Below are 21,690 nucleotides of genomic sequence, written 5' to 3'. Positions count from 1 at the left end.
CGCTCTCCTCATTCAGATTCAGGGGGATCAGTATTTGTAAGGTTTCCATTATTCTACAAAGGGGTTAAAATCTTCACCTCCCTCTGCCCAGAACTCCCACTGAGGCCGGTTCCCGGTGCTGCATCCCCCACGGCCGTGCTGCACGTTCCCAGGCAGCAGAGGCACTGGTGCTCTCTCTCTCCCCCTCTCCCCGGGGGTGGGGGGGCCCCGATTCCTCTCAGGGCTCCTCCACCCTTCCATCCTGCAGAGCCTTCGCCCCCTCCTCTGCCCGAGGCTCTGGCCCATCTCACTGGCCCCATGGCTTCCCCGGGCAGGGGAGCTCTGAGCTCCTCCACTGCCCGGGGCCAAGAGAGAGATCTCCTGGGAGTTGTCTGATTTTAACCCCCTGTGTTCTCAAAGGCGGTCCATGCCTTCAGTGGCCAAACCAGGTGCCAATATTCAAATCCAAGCACTGATTGGTTTGACCACAACCTCCCAAAAAACTCACTTCTTAACCTACAACACTGGGCTATGTCTGCTCCAGTCTTAAAGGACGCAATTTTTCCAAGGCTGCTCACAGTTGAAGTGGCTTAGAGTAGAATAGAAGAAGTCAGGGCATTAAGAACATTTAAGAAAGTGCAAGGTTTGATAAGCTGAAACTACAGTTTCCCCAGTGAAGGGATGTGTTACTGAGGAAAGGGTTTTAAAACTTGTTCTTCTCTGCACATGCAGCTTTAAATAAACTTTAAGGGAGAAAAGCCTTAGACTAAACCAGCCTGTAAATTTAGCAAACTGGACAACTAACAATGCTTGTTAAGTTGCATGTTAATATACTTGAAATTTCATTCACTGGGTGTGTTGCAGGCCAGGCTGTGCTAAAGTGTGCAATATCCAGCCAAAACCACCAAACTGGCTTCTGTCTTAATGGCCAGAAACCTCTTTTGGATATCCAAGCAATTTGACTAAAGTAGCCGTTAAAATTCCTGCCTTTTTGTGCACAACTGCTCCTCCTGTGATGTTAAACCCACACAGTCCTGCAAGAAAAATCTTCTTTGCTTTGTAGAAGTTCTTATTTCATAATTAGTGTTAGTTTTCAAATCATCTTGAACTGGCCCCTTCATGGATGTAATGGGTGTTGTAAACACATTTCCTTCACTGCAGAGAATCCTGTTGTGGAAACAGGAGGATACCTTAACCAATTGGATCTATATAGCTTTGCAAATAATTTAAAGGTATGTAGGGATTTTCTTAGGCACTTTGGCATCATGAAGATTCATTCAAGAGGTCTGAGGAAGCTGTTGATTTTTAGGAATATGGTATAAACCAAGAGTATTCCTTTGGAGGTGATTGATAAATAAGCAAATACTAAAAGTGAAGTTTTATTTCCTCTGGTTTTGTTCCCTCAGACATTCTTAAAGAATTCAGAATTGGATTTTGTTCAGTTGATGTATTTTGCAGGAAGGAGCTGCTAGATCCCTTCCTAGAAAATGTTAGTTTAGATCTCTTGAGGTTTTGGAAAGATCTTTTTATACTTCTGGTATCTGTGAAACTTCAATTCTGTTGCTATTTGTCAGTGTATAAATAATAAAAGGGTAGTTGTGAACTGGACTAGGTGGTAATAATCTGTAGAAAACCCTAAGTGCTAAAATAATTCCACGACCTTCAAAGAGTTGTTCATGGGATAGGATCCTGATGATGTAGAGATCTACTGTACAAAGTTAATAAAAGCAGGGGAAAAAAGTGGTTTTACAGTCTGTGTGCAATGATTTTTTCAGGTAGTGAAGAAAAGTTAAAAGCCACTATCTGATTAGGTTTAGTTTGATGGTATTTAGGCTGGTCTAAGTTGGGGCTGCTAGAGTCCTGAATGATTTTGCATCCTTTTTGTTGCATCTGATCCTTAAACCAGGGGGTTGAACCATTAGAAAGTTAATCCCTTTTCCAATAGGATTATTTTTCTGCTGATTTAACTCCCTGAAGTGTCTTGCTACAGGATGAGATTACCTGGAAATGCTTATCTAGGGGCAGGATAATGGCAGTGAACACCCAAGAATTACATGGTCACAGTTTTGGATATTGGCTGTTGTGTAAGCACTACAATGAGAAATACATGATCAGAAGCTGTGTGCCCTTGAACTGTGATAGCAGCAGCTGTAAGCACAAATTGCAGTCAACATAAAGTTCCCAAAAGCAGGATCACATCTTCCTGGCTGTGGTTGACTTAGGTTAGGAGTCAGGCTTGTGGTTCCATTTTGCTGTGTGCTTGCTGTAGGTGTTAGTCCTCACAATGGGTGTTTGTTCACACACCCAGTTCTGGCAAAATGGTCCAGAAAATCCTGAGTGTTGATTCCTCCAGGGTATTAGGAGTGATTATTTGTGAGGAGTGAGGCCTTACTTGTGCCCAGCTAGAACCAGGACATGGATTTGCCTGCAGTGCAGTGTGTCCCTGAGATAGGGATGGCTTTGATAGTGCTGGAGAGGGACAGGAGAGGGAGTTCTCACTGGCTCTGAGAAGTTGAGTGTTTTCTTCTGTGTGACCTAAGGTCACAAGCAGGTCCAGGCAGTCTAGTTCAAAACTGATCATCTGTAGGGTGCCTGTAATTTGTCTTGTGTAACTGAAGGGAGAACTTTATCATCTGCTGCTGAACAATGATTTGCCAACTTAGAAAATCAGTCCTTTTTATTTTCCAGTAAAATAATTGTGCTTCTTGCACAGTTTGATTCATGTATCAAATACACAAAAATTATTTAGGATTGCTGTGGTTGTGCATCTTATCCCCATCTATTTTTTCCTGAGCCATTTCTGCCTTTCTGAGTCTGAATTTATGACCCTGTATCTTCATAGGTGAATCAAATTCCTGGAAGTCTTCACTCAGCTGGCACTGCAGTGAAATGCTTATTTTTGTGTCACCTGGAAAGATTAGAGGAAATACAATTTAACTACTTCTATAATAGTTGAAAGGTGCTTCAGTGGCCCATGCTACTTTGTCTTGTTTAAAACTCAGTATTACAGGGCAGGACCGTGTGCTTTTGTAGGGTGAGATACATTTTGTTGTAGCAGACACTGATGGTACATGTGCCCTTCTGTCTAAATGTATCCAGAATAATTTGTTTGAGACAAGTAAATTTCTCTGGGTTGGTTGTAGTCAGAAGCAGCGCTTCCCACTGATGTTGATGTATTTGAATTGGTGCTTTATTGAATAAGCAACATTTCAGCTTTGGGCCACCTGTAGGGGTAGCTTACAGAAACAGTTTTAAACTTCAGAAACTTCAGCTTCAGTGCTGTTTCTGGAAGCTGAGTAATGTTTATGCATGTCATTTGGGAAGAAATAAAACCTCTAGTTCATTTTATACTGTTCTACATCTTAAGCAAGTTGAACTACTACAGAATCAAAATTTTGATGGACTTAAAGATGTAAAACTATTCATATGGCAATTTATAAATTTGCTACTTTAGAGCTGTTAGCTTTGAGCTACTTTGATTTTTAAACCCAATTAATTTTGTAATAGTTTAATGTGGGACTTGATATTTGCCTTCCAAGCTACACTGCTTTGCATTAATTAGTGTTTTGAATTGCTTGAAAAGTTAATCAAAAGGAGTAATGGTCTTTAAACACCTATAAAGCCCAGACTACTGATTTTTTTCTTTTTTATTATATATCTGCCACTACATGTCCAATTAACAATTCTGCAATATTTTTGATCCTTTTCCCATGTTATGAGTCGTTTTATTAAATGATATATTTAATGGGATATGCTTTGAATTTTATCCTGCTAATAGGACTGACACAAAAACTGCTAATGCTGAAAAATACTCAGAGCTAGTGTAGTTACCTTCTGCTTCCCACTCTAAAGAGTGGTGGCACCTTTGAGAGAGGAGTGTTGGTTCTCTCTGTGCTGTGTCTTTTCCAGCTTCAGAAGGAAGCGTTGTCCTGCTGGGGCAGGGAGCTTGGACCAGGTGACCACTGTAATCCCTCCAGCCTGCCCCATGCTGGCATTCTGGGACCTAGAGCCAATATTAAGAATTAAAACTAATTCCTTGAAATCATCTTTTAGCAAGTGATGGAGTTTGGGGGCTTTTTTAGATTTTTCTGCAACTTTTAGGAATTTTTTTTACAGTCACACTGCACTACACATTAGGGGTGAATATTCTAACAGTAATTATGAAGTGAAATTGTAAAATTTCACCAGCGAGGTCTTATAGTAGCAATTTAAGGGTTACTATTGTTCCATCTCACAAAGGCAAGAATTTAGTTGATGTGGTTTTTGTGTTGCTGTTACCTGCCTAAAATTGAGCCAGGTTTTTAAAGTTAGTGAATAAGTGCTTTGGAGTACTAGTCAGAACAATATTTCAGGCTTAATACATAAACTTCAGTTCATTTAGGGTTGTAACAAGCATGTATTTTAAGGGTGTCTATATGTGATCTTCACACTGTAATTTTTTATTCTACTTTGTGTTAACAATGTTAGATCTAGAAAAAAAACCCTGAAAATCATAAAGCAAGTTATTTCCAAAAGAATTTGAAAGTAACTATGTTAACAAGTTTGCATTCCATTTGATAAAGCTTTTAGCCTCAAAAAAAGCTTTTAAATTTCAATAGGAATGTCTGAGTGTTTAAAAAAACCAAGGTGGTTTTAGTGCCAAAGCTGCAGGAAGGCATCTGTAGGACTGAGAGATCAGAAAGTGAACAAAGAAACTGTGTTTGGATAGAGTGATTTTCTGCTAAACCATCCTCTCCTGGTTTTTGTTAAACTCGTGATACCAAATACCTGCTGTTCTCCAAGTCCACAATGACTCCTGGATGAACTGGATTTGTTTGCTGAACTCTGTAATAGCAATACTGGGCTGAATTTACTTTTTGCATCTTGAAGTTCCAGGTTGGTAAAAATGTTTAAAATTCTTAGTGCAGTAAATATTCCAGCAAACTCAAATTTGTTTTCATGTTTTACAGACACTGAATTGGTTTAGTCTAACATCTTGGTTGATGTCCATAACATGCAGAACTTGTGCTGAGTGTGATTATCTTCCTGAGACAACTTGATTTCCAGTTTAGAAATTCCATTTTAAAAGCTGAGCTGTGGAATGTTACACTGTTGAAATGTTATCTTTAACTTGACTGTGTAGGTGGGACAGAACTTTTCAAACACTGCTTGTGATCTCTTATGTCTTCTTTTTAATTTTTCTAGACTGCTGAATATGTCCCAGAAAAAGTGAAGAAAGCTGAAAAGAAACTAGAAGAAAATCCATATGACCTTGACGCTTGGAGCATTCTCATTCGAGAGGCACAGGTTTAGTGATATAGGATTACATTTCCTTATCTATGGTCCACTCACACTATTTCGTTCTGGAGTAAAATCAGCATATTCATTTACATAAATCATAATATTGTAAATGCTGTTTTGATTTTCAATTTTTAGAATCAGCCTATAGACAAAGCACGGAAGACCTATGAACGCCTTGTTGCCCAGTTCCCCAGTTCTGGCAGATTCTGGAAACTGTACATTGAAGCAGAGGTTAATATTTTTACATTTTTTCTTACATAACATTTCATAGGATTTTAAGTTTATATTTTTATAAGCATGAATAAGATAGGCACATAATATCTAGGGGAAAGGGGATTTTAAATATGCCTTGCCTTTATTTTGTAAAATAGGTACAAAGGAATGATTAAAATGAATTCTAAAGTATTGGGTCTTTCATGAGTTGATGATTGTTGCATTATGGAATTGCAACAACATTAAAACTGTTTCAATGGTATTGGAGTGCTTTAGCCTTTTATTTGCTTGTCGTGTCAATTTATTGCCTCCCGTGTCATTTACTTAGAGAATTTATTTTTTTTTTACACATACAAACTAATTTGAGTGACTTTCTCTGAATATTTGGTTCTTTTATTTTTATTTTTTTTTTGCTTTCTTAGGGAATTGAATGTTTCTGTGAACAGTGTTTGCAGGGAGGGTGTGGGGATGGAAGCTAATTTGTGGAATGAAAATGCATTAGCCCAACTCATTAGCTTTTAAAAATCCCAACAAATTGTGATTGTTTCCATAACTGGGTAAGACTTACCACTAAATGCATTGGTCAGTTAAACTGTCTCTAATGACATGCCATGAAATTCCCTGTATAATCATGGGGGAGGGGGTGGTGTTCATTTTGGTTTGATTCCTTTCTGTAGCTGGTATTTAATACTAATACACATGGTTTCTGTGGGCATCTTCTGGCTGCACACTTTCCTTGAGACAGATTTTCTATTTGCTAAACTTCTGGGATGGGGGCCTGTATTCTGTAGGTGAGAAATGAGCTCTCTTTTTCTTCCATTTGATGTGAAATTTCATTGCATAGTTATCATATCTTATTTTACATTAAATTACTTATCCAGAAATGTCTGGCAGTAAATTTTGAAGCTAAGGAAAACTGGGATCATGGGACTCAAACAAATTTTTATATTGCAGTTTATAGTAAGATGCTACAGTGCAAAATAGTGCCATCTAAATGGAATGGTACTAAATTAAATACAGAGAGTTTTCACTATCTTGTTTGCAGCAGTAGTGAGATTGCTGATGGTTATTCATGTCTGGGAGATTGCAAATGGACTAACATACAAATACATATTTTTCCTTTTTGGACCCTGCAGCCAAATCCATTAGCCTCTTGTACCCTGAAATGTTTGCTACAGGTTCTACTTTCAGAATTGAATCTAATTTCATAATTGCATTAAATTTTCTGATTTCTGTGCTTTTTTAAAACCTTTACCTTTCCCATGCCTCAGATTTAAGGGTTGAGTAAGGCCATCTCAGAAAGCCAGTTCTATGCTGTGCATCCTTCAGCAGAAATTCCCGTTGTCAGTGTAAAGCTCCCTGCCTCAAACCACATTCAGAGATGAACTGACAGATGTCACCTCCCCTAATTTATAATCTGAGAGTATTTAGAAACCTTAACAGTGGCAAACTTGTCATGGGCAGGATTTTTTACCTGTTCCTTTGAGGAGGGCACCTCAGCAGTTACAGGTACCAGGGACTGTGAGGTAAATCTGAGAGGGAAAGAATTGTCATAACCATCACTAGTTCTTGTGTGTCTGCTTATGTATACACTTCAAATCTTAGAGAAATGGAGTATATAGTTCTGTTATTCAAAACAATGGAAAAATAGGAGCTGTAGATTCCTGGTAGAGGTTACACCTGAATAGGGTTATATTTGAAAGAAATGTAAGGAGAAAGAATGTAATGAAATGAAAGAAATGTAAAGAAATTCATTTTTTATCTTAACAGCCTAACTTTTAAAATCCCAGTTATGACTTACTGTAACGAGGAAAGTTGAAAATTAACATATTACAACTGATAGTGGCCAATTTATGAGCAAAGCACTATGCTGTTCTTTGGTTTTTTTAAGCATACATAGCTATAAGTTGAAATAACTTATTTCCAAATTCCTCTCTAAAAAAAAATATGCTCACACAACTGGGCACTGTTGTCAGTGTTGTTTTCAGATGCATATTATTTGTACAGTCCATCTGGGTGAATTCAAATCAAAATGCTTTATCAAATGTTCTTTAAACACTGTGGTTAAATTAAGACTTCAGTTAATTTTTGAAGGCTGAGTAGAGGAATTCTGTTCAAGCTTCTTTTTACTGCAGCCTTAAGATGCACAAGGAGTATAAGGAAAGTATTTTCCAAGTATTTTTTCCCTGGCAATTTTAGTAGTCTCCTCCTTCTAGAAAGCTTTTCTTGGGCTGTTCAGAAGTATATAACTTTCTAGCCGTGACTTAGTACAATAAACCTGTGGTAGATCTCCAGCACTGTTTTCAATTTACTTTTACTTTTTTTGCAAAATCTTCAGTCATCTGTTACCTGCATTTCCTCTGATGTCAAAACAAGTATTTTATTCTTTAACATGAAAATGTTTTCTCTTTCATCCCAGAAAGACAAAGAGGGGGGGAAGTGGGGGTTCTGTTCCGGCAGGTTGTCTTTCACTAGGGAATTTTGCCCTCTGAAAGATACAAATCAGAGCTGAAAAACTTTTCCTAGTTGTGGTGTATTGGAAGATGAGCCAGGGTGAGGGTTATGAAAAAGAAGTTAGCCCTGTAACAGCTGTGCTCTCCAAGTTAGAAGTCTTTAAATTCCCCTTTGTCTGACTTAACAAATGTGTTCTCTTTAGTCACTTCCAGTCTTCAGCAGTAGAAATTGTTGATAAACTATCTGAATAAAAACTGCATATGCCAGTTCCATTTGTAATGTGTAACTTGAAAGTGCAGGCCGTACTGCTGTGATTACCTCTTGGCTTTATGGCTGTGTTTGACTGTTCTGCTTTTTGTGTATGACTGTGTTCCCTAGTGGAATACAGCAGAGAGCAGTGCTCAGCCAGCACTCAGTGTATCATCCAGCTCACCACAACTGATGCACAGAGCATGCTAAAGTAACCAAATCAGCATTTTGTGTGCCAAACCCTGATTTATATGCTCTGCTCTCTGCACTGTGACTGGTTAGGTAGTCAGTAGAACATGGAGATTAGTTAGGAAGAGCATGCTTTGACAGTCTGTTAACAGGAATTACACTATTAAAGTTGAAATTGATGAAAAGTTTGGATTCTTGAACTGGTTCTTATTTCTTCTGACCTTCAAAGAAGAACTACAGGACTTAGAAATAAGTGGATGAAACAACTCCTAGTTCACAGCTGGTTTTGGGTCATAGTATTTGAACATCTCAGTAGAGTTTTGGATTTGCTAAGTATTTAAGCAAATAAAATAGTTAACTGGCTATTCTGCATCTGTTAAAATTTAGGAAGTGAAACAGTAGTGCTATTCTTCCCCAAACTCTTATTTTCTCTAGTTACTTAAAGTACACTTTTCTTGTGATACCTTTCTCATAAAAACCTCCTCTGAGAAAACTTGACTCGATTGCCGTGGCAGTACCTCTTTCACAGTTGTATAAAGGAGTGTCTCAGTCTCAGCCCCACGTGTGCCATAATATTAAATTCCTAGATCACACAGTCTGGACTCTAGCCTGCTCTGCTGCTGTGCTGTGTCTCCTTGGGTAAGTTATTTAACCTGTTTGCAATTATGAAACAGATACCTACCTACCTCACAGGGTTGTTGTGAGGCTGCTTTAGTGATTAAAGTGCTTTTGGCACCTGCCTAAAAGGTGCTATAGAAATGTGAAAATAAATCCAGTTTAATACTCTGTGGTCCCATAGGCCCAGCTGTCTCTTACTGTTTCCTTTGTCACTTTGATTGAACCATCCTTTAGATACAGAAAGACCTGATAATGCTTTTCGTGCTCATGGAAGAACATTTATTTTACCAGTCTGGTCAATGCTTCAGTAGTTCTGAAGCAAGCTTTTGAAGTTGCCTTTTTTTTTCTCTGCTAGTTTCCTTTGAGAAATCACCAGGTTGAAAATCCTGTTAAGCATATTTATCAAACTGTATTGACATATTTTCAACATTTTTTAAAATGATTTAAGGAATTTTTACTTCCAGTTATTCTGAATGGAAACTTTCCTCTGTAATTATCCTGAATGCTTCAGGCCAGTTCACACCACACCTTTTTACCTTTTTTATTGAGTGTTACAGCTTTATGTCCTGGTCATTTTGAACATTGTTAATAAGGCTTAAAAGGATGCCAAAGTTAAAGATGTAAAAATCATATCCAGAAGACAGTTGTGACAAGTAGCCCCAAGTCTAGAAACAATAAATACAAAGCTGGTAACATGCATGTAAAAGGTTTGGCTGTTAATATGTATTTTTTGTCTTGAAAATTTTGCAAGACTCCTGTGTTATTGCTTGTCCTAAAGAAATGCAACCAGATACATTTGTTTAGATAACTTCTATTTCATATGGACATTTTGAATTTTAAATGTCTTTGTAACAGATGCTGTGTGAAGCATCTCACATTCAGGGGGTTGGACCACAGCTTAGGGTTGATTGTTTTGCATTTCATCCTATGCAATACATCAGTATCTTTAATTAATGTAATTCACACTGGTGTGGATACTAGTCAGAATGTATCATTTAACATACTTGTATATGAAAAATGTAAATAAAACCATTTAGAAAAATGATTGTTTTTGTTTAAAATGTCTGTGTTTCTTCAAAGCATTTTCTTCCCCTGTTTTACTTTAGTCTGGTTATCAATTCAGAAAGGAGAATGTTGTACATATCACCAAAATTATTCTGCTTGGGGATAAATGGGAACTGACTTCTGTCAGGATGAAGTTGGGGTGATCAGAAGTCAAAGCAGAATAGACTTCTTGCCTGAGATTCTGTTTAGTGGTACTTTCAACTGAATATATTGTGTGTCTCACCAGCTGATCGTAGTGAATTTCTTAGTGGAAAGCATCCCCATGATAATCCATGCCCACCCCAGTAGCCAGCCACATTTCTCATGGTAAGCTTGTGCTTTGAGAAACTGCTGTACAGGTGCTCTGTACAAATTCCCATACTCCACAGTCTGGACTGCCTCAGTCTGAGATTTTCAATCTTTTTTACAGCTGTATTATTTATGATCTTTTCTTATTTGTGTGTGGACTTGTTCCATTCCTGTTAATAAATGTTGTTCTGTCTGTGTGATTATTGTAGACTTGCACTAGAAAGTGAATGCACCTTTTTCCTGTCTCTCTGCTACAGTGTCAATACAGGTGTGTTTACATCTTGCATAGTTCCCCTGGTCCTACAAGCTGTGTAATACCAGAAAGTTGCCCACATTCTGACATTTGTAGTTTGAGAAGATACATGCAGTACAACACTAGTGGGTTTCTTCACAATTCTGTTTGTAGTATTTGATAATTAAAAATACTATGGGGAAGTTTTAGGACATTTTTGAAGTGGAAGCGATGCCTAATGCAGAGATTCCTCTGAACCCTCTTCTATGATGTGTTGCTATTTACACATGAATAAACACAAATTACTTCCTGTTCTGTTGTATTCTTTCCATGTGGGGTGACAGCAGTATATCCCTGTTAGCCATGTTAGCTACGTGCTCTTGTTCACAACACTTCTGAAGTGTCACTTCCAAATGTAAGAGGGACAGTGAAAACTTACTGTGTGCTTTCTTCCATTGAAGTCATTCATTGATTCCTTGCTGTTTTGAGGGGGAAATCTGTGTGTCAGGTCAGGCACAAACTTGGGCTTCCTATGTCTGAACCTGAAAGAACCAGAACTTAAAACAGGTTTCTTGTGTATGCTCTATTTGCTATGGATTGGTTCTCCATCTGCTTGGAGAGGGAAACTATAATTGTAATCTTTGATTCTTTTGTATATCTCTTCCAGCTGCCAGCTGGTTGAGTTCCTGATCTTTGTTCAGATTTTGAGAAACATGATGGTTGAGAGGACATTTCCTGTTAAACCTTCTCTGCTAGTGCTACTACATAAAATAATGTGTGGCTGTTTGCTGCAGAATGTCTTTACAGACTGTGGGAAGGCTTTGAGTCATGGCTGGGATGAAATCCAGTGACTTTTCTTAGCTGGAAGGTCTGTGGGAGCAAGCCCTTCCCCATGGCATTCCTGTGTTCTCTTAATACTAGTGCTCTTCATTTACAAGAGTGCATTGGGTTTCCTCCTCGTTTTATTCTTGATTTTTCTCACCAGTGGCTTCAGAATGATGGGTGCTCCATATCCAGTGACAGTTTTGGATTTCTGCAATGACACATTGTGTACCTAACATCCTGTGACTTTTTGTTTTCTTACATAAAGCAATTCAAAAGTGAGAAGAAGGAGTATGCATTGGTCTGTCACTGTATAACATTGCAGAGGTAGCATTTGCTGTGTGCACGTTATGTACATGTAGTTAACTACACGTGAGGAAATCTTAATTTGTAATTAAATAATCTAATTTCTAATTAGAAATTATTCTGTTATTTCTAACAGAATTATTCTTATTATTCTATTATTTCTAATAACATAAGTAATTTGAATTTGATCTGTAGTGGGGTTTAGCTGATTTGGTCATGACAGATATTCCTAATACAAAAGCATGGGAGCATTTCCAGGGTTTGTTGGAGCATTGTAAATGTTAGGTTTTGAGGATAGGCAGATAAGAAGAAAGGTGTTCTTTTTTGAGTTTTGTGCACAGTTTTCAGTAATAACTTCTGTAGGGTGGAGTCCTGTTGCATCTGGAGACAAAACCTCACTTAATCTGAAGTGTAAACAGCTGGGCTGTCTCTGTTCCCTTAAAAGCAGATTGGACAAGCCCTGTGATGGGCTGTGCATTAATCTTGCCTTGCTCCAGTTCCAGTGAGCACACAGTGCTGATCTGTTGGCAGGTGCTGCACCCAGTGCTCTTGTAGATTGCTGGGCTCAAGGCTCTCAGAGCTGTGACATCTCTGACGTACTCCAAAAGGAGAGGAGTTAGTATGCTGAGGATGTGTGCTGATTTTATTCCTGCTTTCACCCTGGCTCTGAGTTTCAGCAAAGCAGCATGTACATATGTTTAAATTACACCGTTTTTATCCTTAATTCAAACTGTTCCTCTGAATCAGCTAATTTGAAAAGTTTAATATTGTGATGGAGGGTCATGTGTCCTACCTCCTTTAATTCCTGTAATATCTCTGCATGAAACTTAGAGAGTCTAATGAGGACAGGATACTCAGTCCAGTTCTTCGTGGTTTGCACTAGTGCTTGAAATAGAGTCAGAAATAACAAGTGTGTGAAACTAGAACAAGAGATGACTGTACATTCTTGCTATAAACAATCTGATACTTCTGTATTGGTTTTTGTGAGAATGAATATGTTGCTTAAAATACATTTCAGGTCTTGCATTTGGACTAAAATAATGCCTAGTTATTCAATTTATAGTATTTTCTATGTCCAGACTACAACAAAGTCAACTTCCTTTAGCTGTTGCTCACCCTCGAAGTATGGGTTTTCAAACACAGTTTTTACTGTTTAGACAAAAGAAAAATGAACTCTCAGTTTGAAATTCAGATTTTCAAAAATGGGGTGGCAGGTGTGTAGTTGTATATGTGCTGTCCTGCAGATAAAACACATGTGAAGTTAGCATGTGAGCTAACTTCATTGTGTTCAGTGGAGCTGCATTTAAACATCAAACTGTTTTTTAAGGTTCTCTTAATTTAGGATTTTGATTCTTTTATTTTTTATGGTTAAATGAAGACTTACTATAGGTTCTGTGCCTGTGGATTCCTGAGGAATCTCTCAGACTATGTATATGCATCTGTGTTCATGTGTGTATATATGTTTAGATAATAAGGTCACACAGCATAATGTTCTTTTTTAAATCATAGAGTAGGAATAGAAGTAGGTGCAAATTGTCTACAGGTAATTTACTCAGGCTACCTAAAAGTGTAGGGACTTAGAAAAATAATGTATGTAGAATATATTTAGAATTTCAGTGAAAAGGATTTTATTGTCTGCAGCTTCCCTCTGAGTGCAAAAACATGCTTTGGTGCTGTGTGTAAAGGAGTGAGACAGTAGAGCTGGATTTCCTCTCTGTTTTTCTTGTCTTGAACCCAGTATTTGCCTGCCTTTTCTCCATTCCTGCCTACCCATCACAGGACTGTCTTTGTGTGTTTTTAGGGGCAGGTGCAGGCGTATATTCAGTGTAAGAATTGTGAACTCTCAGGTATTTCTGGGTGCAGTGTCTTCCATCATGTGCTTGCAGTTCATCTTTCAGGTGGAGAGGAGGTGCCAGGAGGCCTTGGCAAGAAGGTGTCACTGCACAGCTCAGACACGTTCTTTCAGTGCCGCAGCTGTACTGACCATTTCAGATGGGACAGCAAAGGGACTGGGGGGGGGGGATTCCCTAGTAATGAAATGTAACTGCTGATTTGATCTAAAAAATAAATCTCAAATTAATCCCCTGACAGACTTTTTAACATTGTAATTACTGCAGAAGAAATCTGGTACTCTTGCTATCTCTGAATTATGCTTGTGCAGTTGAATAGCTGCTGGTTGCTAATGGTATTGCATTTTTAAAGTGTGCAAGCACATTTAACAGCCTGTAATAAGCACTATATTGTAGGAACAGTTCTGAATTAATTTCTTTTAAACTTTTCCTGAAACATGGTTTAGTTAGTCTGTGTAGGTTACTCTTTCATATTGTATCACAGAGACTTAGAAGATTTCATTACAGCCTGCAGGAGCCTGAGGTACAAGCAGCCTTGCTCTTGATGTTAATGCAGCAGGGGCTAGAAGGATGGTCATTTAATATATGGGCTTGCAGCTACTTAAAGGTGTTAAACATTTCTTATATACAATTAATGCAAGCTGAAGATGAGTGACAGTGAATAAGTTCACAAAAAATTACTTTTGTAACACATTTGCTTTTGGAAGCTTAGCTTGCAGTTTTCCTTCCACCAGCTTTATCAGTTGACCCGTTCCCAAGATTTTCGTGGTGCTGCAGTAATTAATAATTTTAGTTCCCAGTAGTGTGCTTTGGAAGTGTCCCTGCACAGCCTGACAGTGCAGCCAGCTCTCCACATGAAGAAATATTTCCTTCATAGCAGATCAGACCAGCAGGCCCTACACTGAGAGCCTTAGTCTAGCAGGTCTCATTTCACTGGGGGAATTTTATCATGCTGGTCCTGATTGACTGTGGCTTTGGGAATTTTCAGCTCTGCTTAATTGCAGGATTGTGCTAGATATTCTTACTCCATGTGATGATGGCCAGTTGTTGGATAAAAAGTGACTAGGGGAAAGTTCATTTATAATAAAGAATGTAAAGTTCAAATGGTCTGCTTCTAAATACACAGGGATAAAAATGTGTGTTTAAAAGCATACATAGATGCCCTGGAAAACCCTACTAGCTATTTAAGGGGTTTTTTTTGGTTTTTGTTGTTTTTTTTTTAAATGCACTCTTAAAACAGTCCCAAATGTATGCTTTGTTGGTCCAAGTCACCCGAAGAAGTGCAGTGAGTGCAAGCTAAATGCAGAGCAGGGTCCCCATCCCTACTCCACCTCCTAAGAAAGAAATTGCTGCCCTGGTACCTTACTTGCCCATGATTGTTGTCCACCAGTTATCATTCCCCAGGGAAATGTTACCAATAAATGTAGCTCCACTGAAATTCTGCACAGAAGTCCTTGAGCAGGAGGGGCAAGCACCTCAGAATATTCCACAGTACTTGATTTTGATAAAATACCAGTGCTTGTAAGCCTGAGCAGGAAACAGACTGTATGATTTATTGTTACAGGATAAAAATTTAAGTTCTCCCATATAAGATGGGACTAAATTTAATTCAGGCCTCACTTTTTTTTTGGGGGGGGGGGCGGATTCAATTTCAGAATAATACACAAAAGCACATGCTTTTTTGTATGTGTACAGGGTATTAAAAGGGAAATACTGTGGAACTTTAAAATTAGCTGACTTGAATTTAGGAATATTTTTTCTGGCACTAAGCAAATGGAGGTAAGTTCCGTGCTAGTAGTCTTAGCTGTTAAAAAATTACTGTTGCATTATCAGCTATTTACAAAAGAGAAAAGGCACAAAGTTAGAGATGACATATTTATTTGGCATTTTGCTGGTGCTCCCAAAGTTTGAGTTTACCCCTAGAAAAGTCCTCTGTAAGGTCAGCTGTGGGTTTTTTAATTTGGCCATGAGGAAAGCACTGGTGTTTTCAAATAATGAAGTTTCATAATTCTGGTTGGTCTTTTTTCTGAGTCAGATGAAGACCCTGCACTGAGGACGTACCCCAAAGTTTGGGTTTACCCCTAGAAAAGTTGTGAATAAGGTCAACTGTGGGATTTTTAATTTGCCAGTGAGAAAAGCACTGGTGTTTTCAAATAATGAAGTTTCATAATTCTGGTTATCTTCTGAGTCAGATGAAGACCCTGCACTGAGGAGGTGTCCTTAGACTTCTAGCAGTCTGTCATTTCTGCACAAGCTTCACAGTCAAAACATTTTTCACTGCTCTTGGAGTATACCTTTGTGCCTCTAACACACAGAAATGTTGAGCACCTGCTGAGTTGCTGCAGCTGCTTGAACCCTGTGGTGGTAGCTGTGTTTGCCTCCAGGCTGGCAGAGTTGCTGTAACTGTCTGGAAAGTGCTGGTTTTCTTTCACCTGTGAGCAGAGATTTCTGCTGCAGTCAGTACTGGAAGTCAGTTCTGAGGTGCTGCCTGACTCATTCTGTCACACAGGTTTTGTGGTGATGCTTCACTGTGCTGCTGAGCCTTCAGAGTGGAATTTTTAAGGCTGCTACATCACCGTGATGATGCGTGCCCAAACCATTGCCAAACCCTTTATTTTCCAAAGCTGGCCTCAAGTTTGGACTGGGGAGATCCACATCTTTTCTTGGGAACCTTGGCTGCCTTGCTGGGAGCTGCACATTCTCAATTTAGAGGGCTTACATTATGTTTTGTAGAGGTCTCTGTTTTGTGCTTAGCCAAATATTTTCTTCCAGTTCAGCTGCTGTGTTAGTTACGTGTTGTCCCTTTTACAGAGTGCTTTGGTATTGACATGTGCTTGGTGTTTTTATAGCAAACCTGCTCTTGGCATCCTAGCTTAAGGCAGCAAAATAGAAAAAAAAAAGAGCTATCTTAGATTTCTGAGATCCCTCATCCCCTTCTATGCAAATTAAATTAGCTGGGAGCCTACATATCATTTTTAACACTATGCTTTAATTTTCTCTTTGCAGGCATTTGCAGCATTCTGTAATGCAAGTGCTGCCTGAATGCGTTCTGTATTTACATAACAATGCACCTACCCCAGGAGTCAAAGTCAAGTCCTGAATCAAATAACTGCCTGCTGTCCATCTACTAAGGAGGCTCTTTTCTGCAGAAAGGATTAGGACACTTTACCATGGGCTTCTGAATGATCAATTATAGCAGAAAAGCCCCAAAATGCTTAGTTAGAGGGGTAGGGGAGAGGAGTATCAAACTGAGCAGATGTTCTGCTGTCTCAAAACAGCAGTTCCCTAGTATGTGTCATTCTGCATGGCCAGCACGTGGTGGTGGTGTGCAGAAGAAAATACACTTTTCCATGTGAAAAGCAACAAAGAAATGAGATTATTAGTACCAAACAAGGCTTTACTGCAAAGAAGCTGTAATTGTTGTGAGTGTTCTCTAGCAGAGGGGCAGAACTGCCAGCAGTATTTATTTGTTTTGCGCAGGTGTCTAAAAGTAGCACATTTCTGGTCAGTAAGTGAGTGTTCTTTTTAGCATATGGGTCAAGGCTGACCCTTGGTAGTGCTGGAGGTTTACCTGTGCCAGTTTCTCTTCATTACTCCCAAATCAGAATCCTTAGCTTAAATATGTGACCTTAACTCCTGGTATTTCTTCTCAATATACTGAGAGGGGGATAGGTGGGAGGACACTGGGAGGTCAGTGGTGTTCCATCTCTTGTTTAGGCCACAAGGGCTGTGAGTTTCTGTACTGCTTTTATGATGGGCTTCTGCATTTCATCTTCCTCCTAAGAGGTGAAATAAGCTGCAAATGCACCTACCTAGGCTGCATGGGAAATGAATGTTAGCACCACTGTGATACTGAAATCTGACATCAGAGCAGCTCTTCTGTCTGCTAACCCAGCACCAGTTGGGAACAACATACTGAATTGTCTTTGCAAGTCTTTTGTCTTAGAAGTGCAGCTGACTTAAATGGGGTTTAATCCTGTAATTCTGATAGCACAGAGTGTGTAGAAAAAGCCCACAAGCAAACAGGAACCTCACATAAATTGTCAATCATTTTGAGATGCCCTGTAAAATTAAAAGACTTCAGTGTTGAGCCCTCTCACCGTTCTGTGAGAGATCCCTTCTCACCTTTCAGTGGCAGTGTCACCTAAGCATGGGAATGTGTGATCTGTGGTTTTATTTTCCAACTTCAGTACATCTCTACGTAGCCAATTATTCAATTATTCACTTACTAGGTGATCTAAGCACTAACAACACATCAACTTGCAGATTTACAAGTAGCTATATAAATATTTTTGTCTGGATCCTGTTTTTTGAATAAATTCCCATACATGGAAGTTAGCTTTAACCTTTGAGGGCACGAAGCTGAAATTTAGGGAAGGAGAAGAGGAACCCACTTACAAAACTCTACTTGTACAGTGTTTAAGGGGAAAAGCAGTATAGCATTTAAATATTCTAGAAACTTGAGGGGTTTGTAATACAAGCAGTCTCATCAGCTAGGACAGTAATTTCACTCAAATTCAACTATTCTGGAAAGAGGATCCGGAGTAGTTTTGCAGAGCCTAGCCATGGAAAGTTTTTGGTTCAAGCTTTTACCACAAAGATTTGCATTGTTTGTGTGGTTTCGGATGAGGTTGTTGGTGATCAGTCCAGATGTGGTAGCTAGGTATGGAGGAGACCCTGCAGTAAAACTCCTATCTTGAAGGAAACTGTTTCACCACTGAATGCTGTTTTTATAGTGAATTCTGTTTTCTCTTCATGGCCAAAAGACAGAAATCTGGGTGTTTAATTCTGTGATTGACTCTTCAGATATAGTCTTTCCTTTTCCAATATTAATTTAATATTATAGATGATGTTTCCCAGTGATTATGATTAAGAATGTGCATTTTCAAAGACTACATGGGGGAATTCCCTTGATTTCTGACAGACATGAAAGATTTTTGATGAGGGCAGCTGCCTGTATTAGAAAAATAACTTCCCTGAACTTCAGCAGGAATATTTCATTCTTGTAAACCAAAAGCAGCTCAGTCATCATCTGAGACAGATTATTATCCTGGTTTAGTAAATTATTGACATATTCCTGTTTCTTAATGATTTCATAGGAAGTCCATGGCAACGCCAGGAACCACATCCTTTCCTTTAAAGATTCATTTCATAGCACTGCAGTTGAAGTGTGCTTGGTTTGGGATTAGTGGGTTGCCTTTGCTAGGGTTTATTTTGTAATGCAGTGTACAATAAACAACATCTTGTCAGCTGCAAATCAATGCTGGGCTGCAGTTGCAGAGAATTACTTGTGCCTGAGCATTATTTTGCACTATTAACTTTGAGATTTCTGATTTATGGTTTCCTGTGATGAGACAGCTGGCTTGTGTGGTCAGACATGAGAGCCCTTAGGCACTTTTGGAGGCTGAGGATCAGTCTAATGGTTTTGAAAACCATTCTCTGGCCCATTTCTGCTACAAATTATTGGAAAATTGCTCTTTATGGTCTAAGAACAGAGGCAAAATATTAAGAACAATTTGTTCTCTGCTAACAGGCAAAGCTGGTCTTGTGCTAATATTACAAAAGTAAGAAGATTATGCTGTATGACATAATTACATCTTCTGGTACTATTTTTTCCTCTTTGAGTAACCTGTATTCCTTTTCCTTAGGAGAGTTGCCTGTTTGGCTGGCTTTGCTGGGGAGAGCCTTTCTGAGACCAGTTCCATGCTAGAAAATGTGAACCGTGAATACATGGCCACTGAAGGAATTTGACCACTCAAGGGGGCAGCAGTTCTTTCTGGTCTTACGAGATCTTCATTTGGGCTGTCAGCCCTTTTTGCTAAGTCCCTGTGGAGGCTGTCTTACAGATGTGTAGCTTTTTTAAAATTTTGTATTCTAGGATCTCTTTAAGAAGTGAGATCTCTTTGAAATTGTAAATTGCTCAAGTGTACTTTTGACATATGCTTGGTGAATGAACAGAGACATCATCCATAAAAAATATTATTATTTGATAGTCATATTTTATTAAAACAAATTCTCTGAAACACTATAATTGACAGTTTGGAAAAAATATGCTTATCAAACTTACTACTTTCTGCCTTTTTATGCAAATCCTTTTCATCTGAAAAGAATGTGTAAAAATTGTAAGCATGTGATGAGTATAGTGAGAAATTATAAAACTATAAGCCAAATGGGGAACTCAGTGCCCTCTAAAACACCCATTTTCCCCAGCTATAACCTCAAATGACATAGTAAACTGCCATTTTCTTTAAAAATTTGAGGGTAGCAAAATGAAAGCAGGAATTATTTTTTTCTAATAGCTATACATTACTGTAATGGACACTGATTTTTGATAGACATGAGAAAACACAATGATTTCAAATTAAAGGTCTTAATAAATTACATCTTAGGTCACAGCCTTGTAGGGTGTGGGAGGAACAATTGGCTTTTTCCCCCTCACATACCCTTTATTCCATGTAATCTGTTGCAGTGGTCTGATCCCTGCCTTGTTTTTAGGTCTGAGTGTAGCAGGGAATGTCCAGCTTGGACGTGGGGTAGAGCCTGTCTGGTGGCACTGGCAGCCTGCTCTGTGCTCCTCAGACAACAGGCACTGGTGCCTATTATCTTATTAAATCGGCTGAAAAAAGCATTAGGGGGTGCCTGTGTTCAATTCCAAGGCCCTGCTGAGGGACTGTTCTCTTTTGAAAAGCAATTGAAGTAGACAAATGGTGTCATTTGTCTGATTTTACAAATTAGGGATCTCTAGCCAAATGAGATGGGTCAAATACCTCGGCTTTAGGCTTCCCTCTGAATGAAACTTTCTAACTTCAGTGATCTGGCCAACAGCAAAGACTGCAAATCTTTAATTTATCTCATTGCATTTTCTCGTGTTAGTGATTTATCTTGCAATATATGGGTGCAAGATGTGCTTTTGAGTCCTATAATTTGAGAGTTAAATGATAAAAAATAAATTCTAGGAGGAGAATCGCTGCTGATTTGCGTGCTTCCTGAGAACTGCAGTGGATCCCAGTAGCTCTGGGAATGTTAGCTATCCAAAAACACATCCTGGAGCTGTAAAGTACATCCTGCTTCTGTAAAGTAAAAAAAAAACATTGAGAAAGGGATGAGCAGCAGAAATGAACTAAAGCACACGGGAAAAACCAAAATGCCTAAGTTGGGAAGGAAGCAAGTTTGCAGGGCTGTGAATGTGGGGTGGTGTTTTCCACTGTGGCTTAAAGGGAGTGTGAAATTGAAGGGGAAATTACAAGCCACAGGGCATGTTGAAAATTGACTTTTCATTAAAATGAGATTGAGAATCTGGTTATGAAGTAGAACCTGGCTAGGAAGTAGTAGGTGCTTAGCATTTGTAAATTACTCCATACAGCTAATATTACATTCAATTTCATAATGGGCAGATTGCCTAAATAAAAAAAAAGATAATGGTTTTCCTGAGTTGGAGAACATATTAAAGAGTGGGTAGAAACAGATCAAGGAAAAAAAGCTGGCAGTGCTGATGTGAGCTGTATATCTGGGAGCTTCATCAAGAACAGCCAGTTCAATAATTGAGACTCCCAGGAAAAGAAAACTTACACATGGAGCAGTTCTCTTCTTCACCCCCAATTTCTGGGCAGTTTTTAAATGTCAGAGCTGAAGGGTGGTAAATAAAAGAGAAGTGACACTGTCTTTTTTGTTTTGAATAGCACAGAGCATGCTTTTTATCATGACTTAAAAGGGCTGTTTTTGCAGCCTCACTTCACTCCTAATCTGTGAGAAATGTTTGCAGTACTGGGGCTCAGTCAGTCAGGAAGAACAGCAGTGCAAGTAATAACAGATGGGTTTGGTGTTTAATGTGTTTGGGGTTTTTTAATGAAAGTGTGTTCTGGAAAGAAAGTAACAACTCCAAAGCAAAATGAGAATAGATAACAGTAGGGTGCTGTAGATAGAAAGAAAGACAAAAGACACAATGGAAATTGCTTCTCTTTTATAATCAGATTAAAAACAAAAGAGATGTATTTGATGTTCAAAATGAATGAAGTAGGGAGTAAATCAGTGATTGCAATTCAGAATCATTCTCCAACCAGAAAAATCACTCAAGACTTCTGTCTCCACAGGTTTTTTTTTAAGTCAGCCTGTAAATAAATATTTCTCTGTACACCTTCTGTCTAG

The 21,690-nt window shown here is 38.7% G+C and overlaps 1 protein-coding gene across 1 annotated transcript in view; it reads left to right on the top strand.

The window, feature by feature from the left end:
• CSTF3 (cleavage stimulation factor subunit 3) overlaps positions 1-21,690 on the top strand; it is a 49,141-nt gene that overhangs the window by 5,002 nt on the left and 22,449 nt on the right. The window contains exons 2-3 of the mRNA XM_064426077.1: positions 5,164-5,265; positions 5,395-5,490. Coding sequence (XP_064282147.1) covers positions 5,164-5,265; positions 5,395-5,490 — 198 coding nt within the window. The remainder of the gene's footprint in view (positions 1-5,163; positions 5,266-5,394; positions 5,491-21,690) is intronic.

Source organism: Passer domesticus, chromosome 6, assembly GCF_036417665.1.
Source record: "Passer domesticus isolate bPasDom1 chromosome 6, bPasDom1.hap1, whole genome shotgun sequence".
In the NCBI taxonomy this organism is placed as follows: domain Eukaryota; kingdom Metazoa; phylum Chordata; class Aves; order Passeriformes; family Passeridae; genus Passer; species Passer domesticus.
The sequence above is the reverse complement of the archived record's forward strand: the minus strand, read 5'-3'. Positions and strand labels throughout refer to the sequence as shown.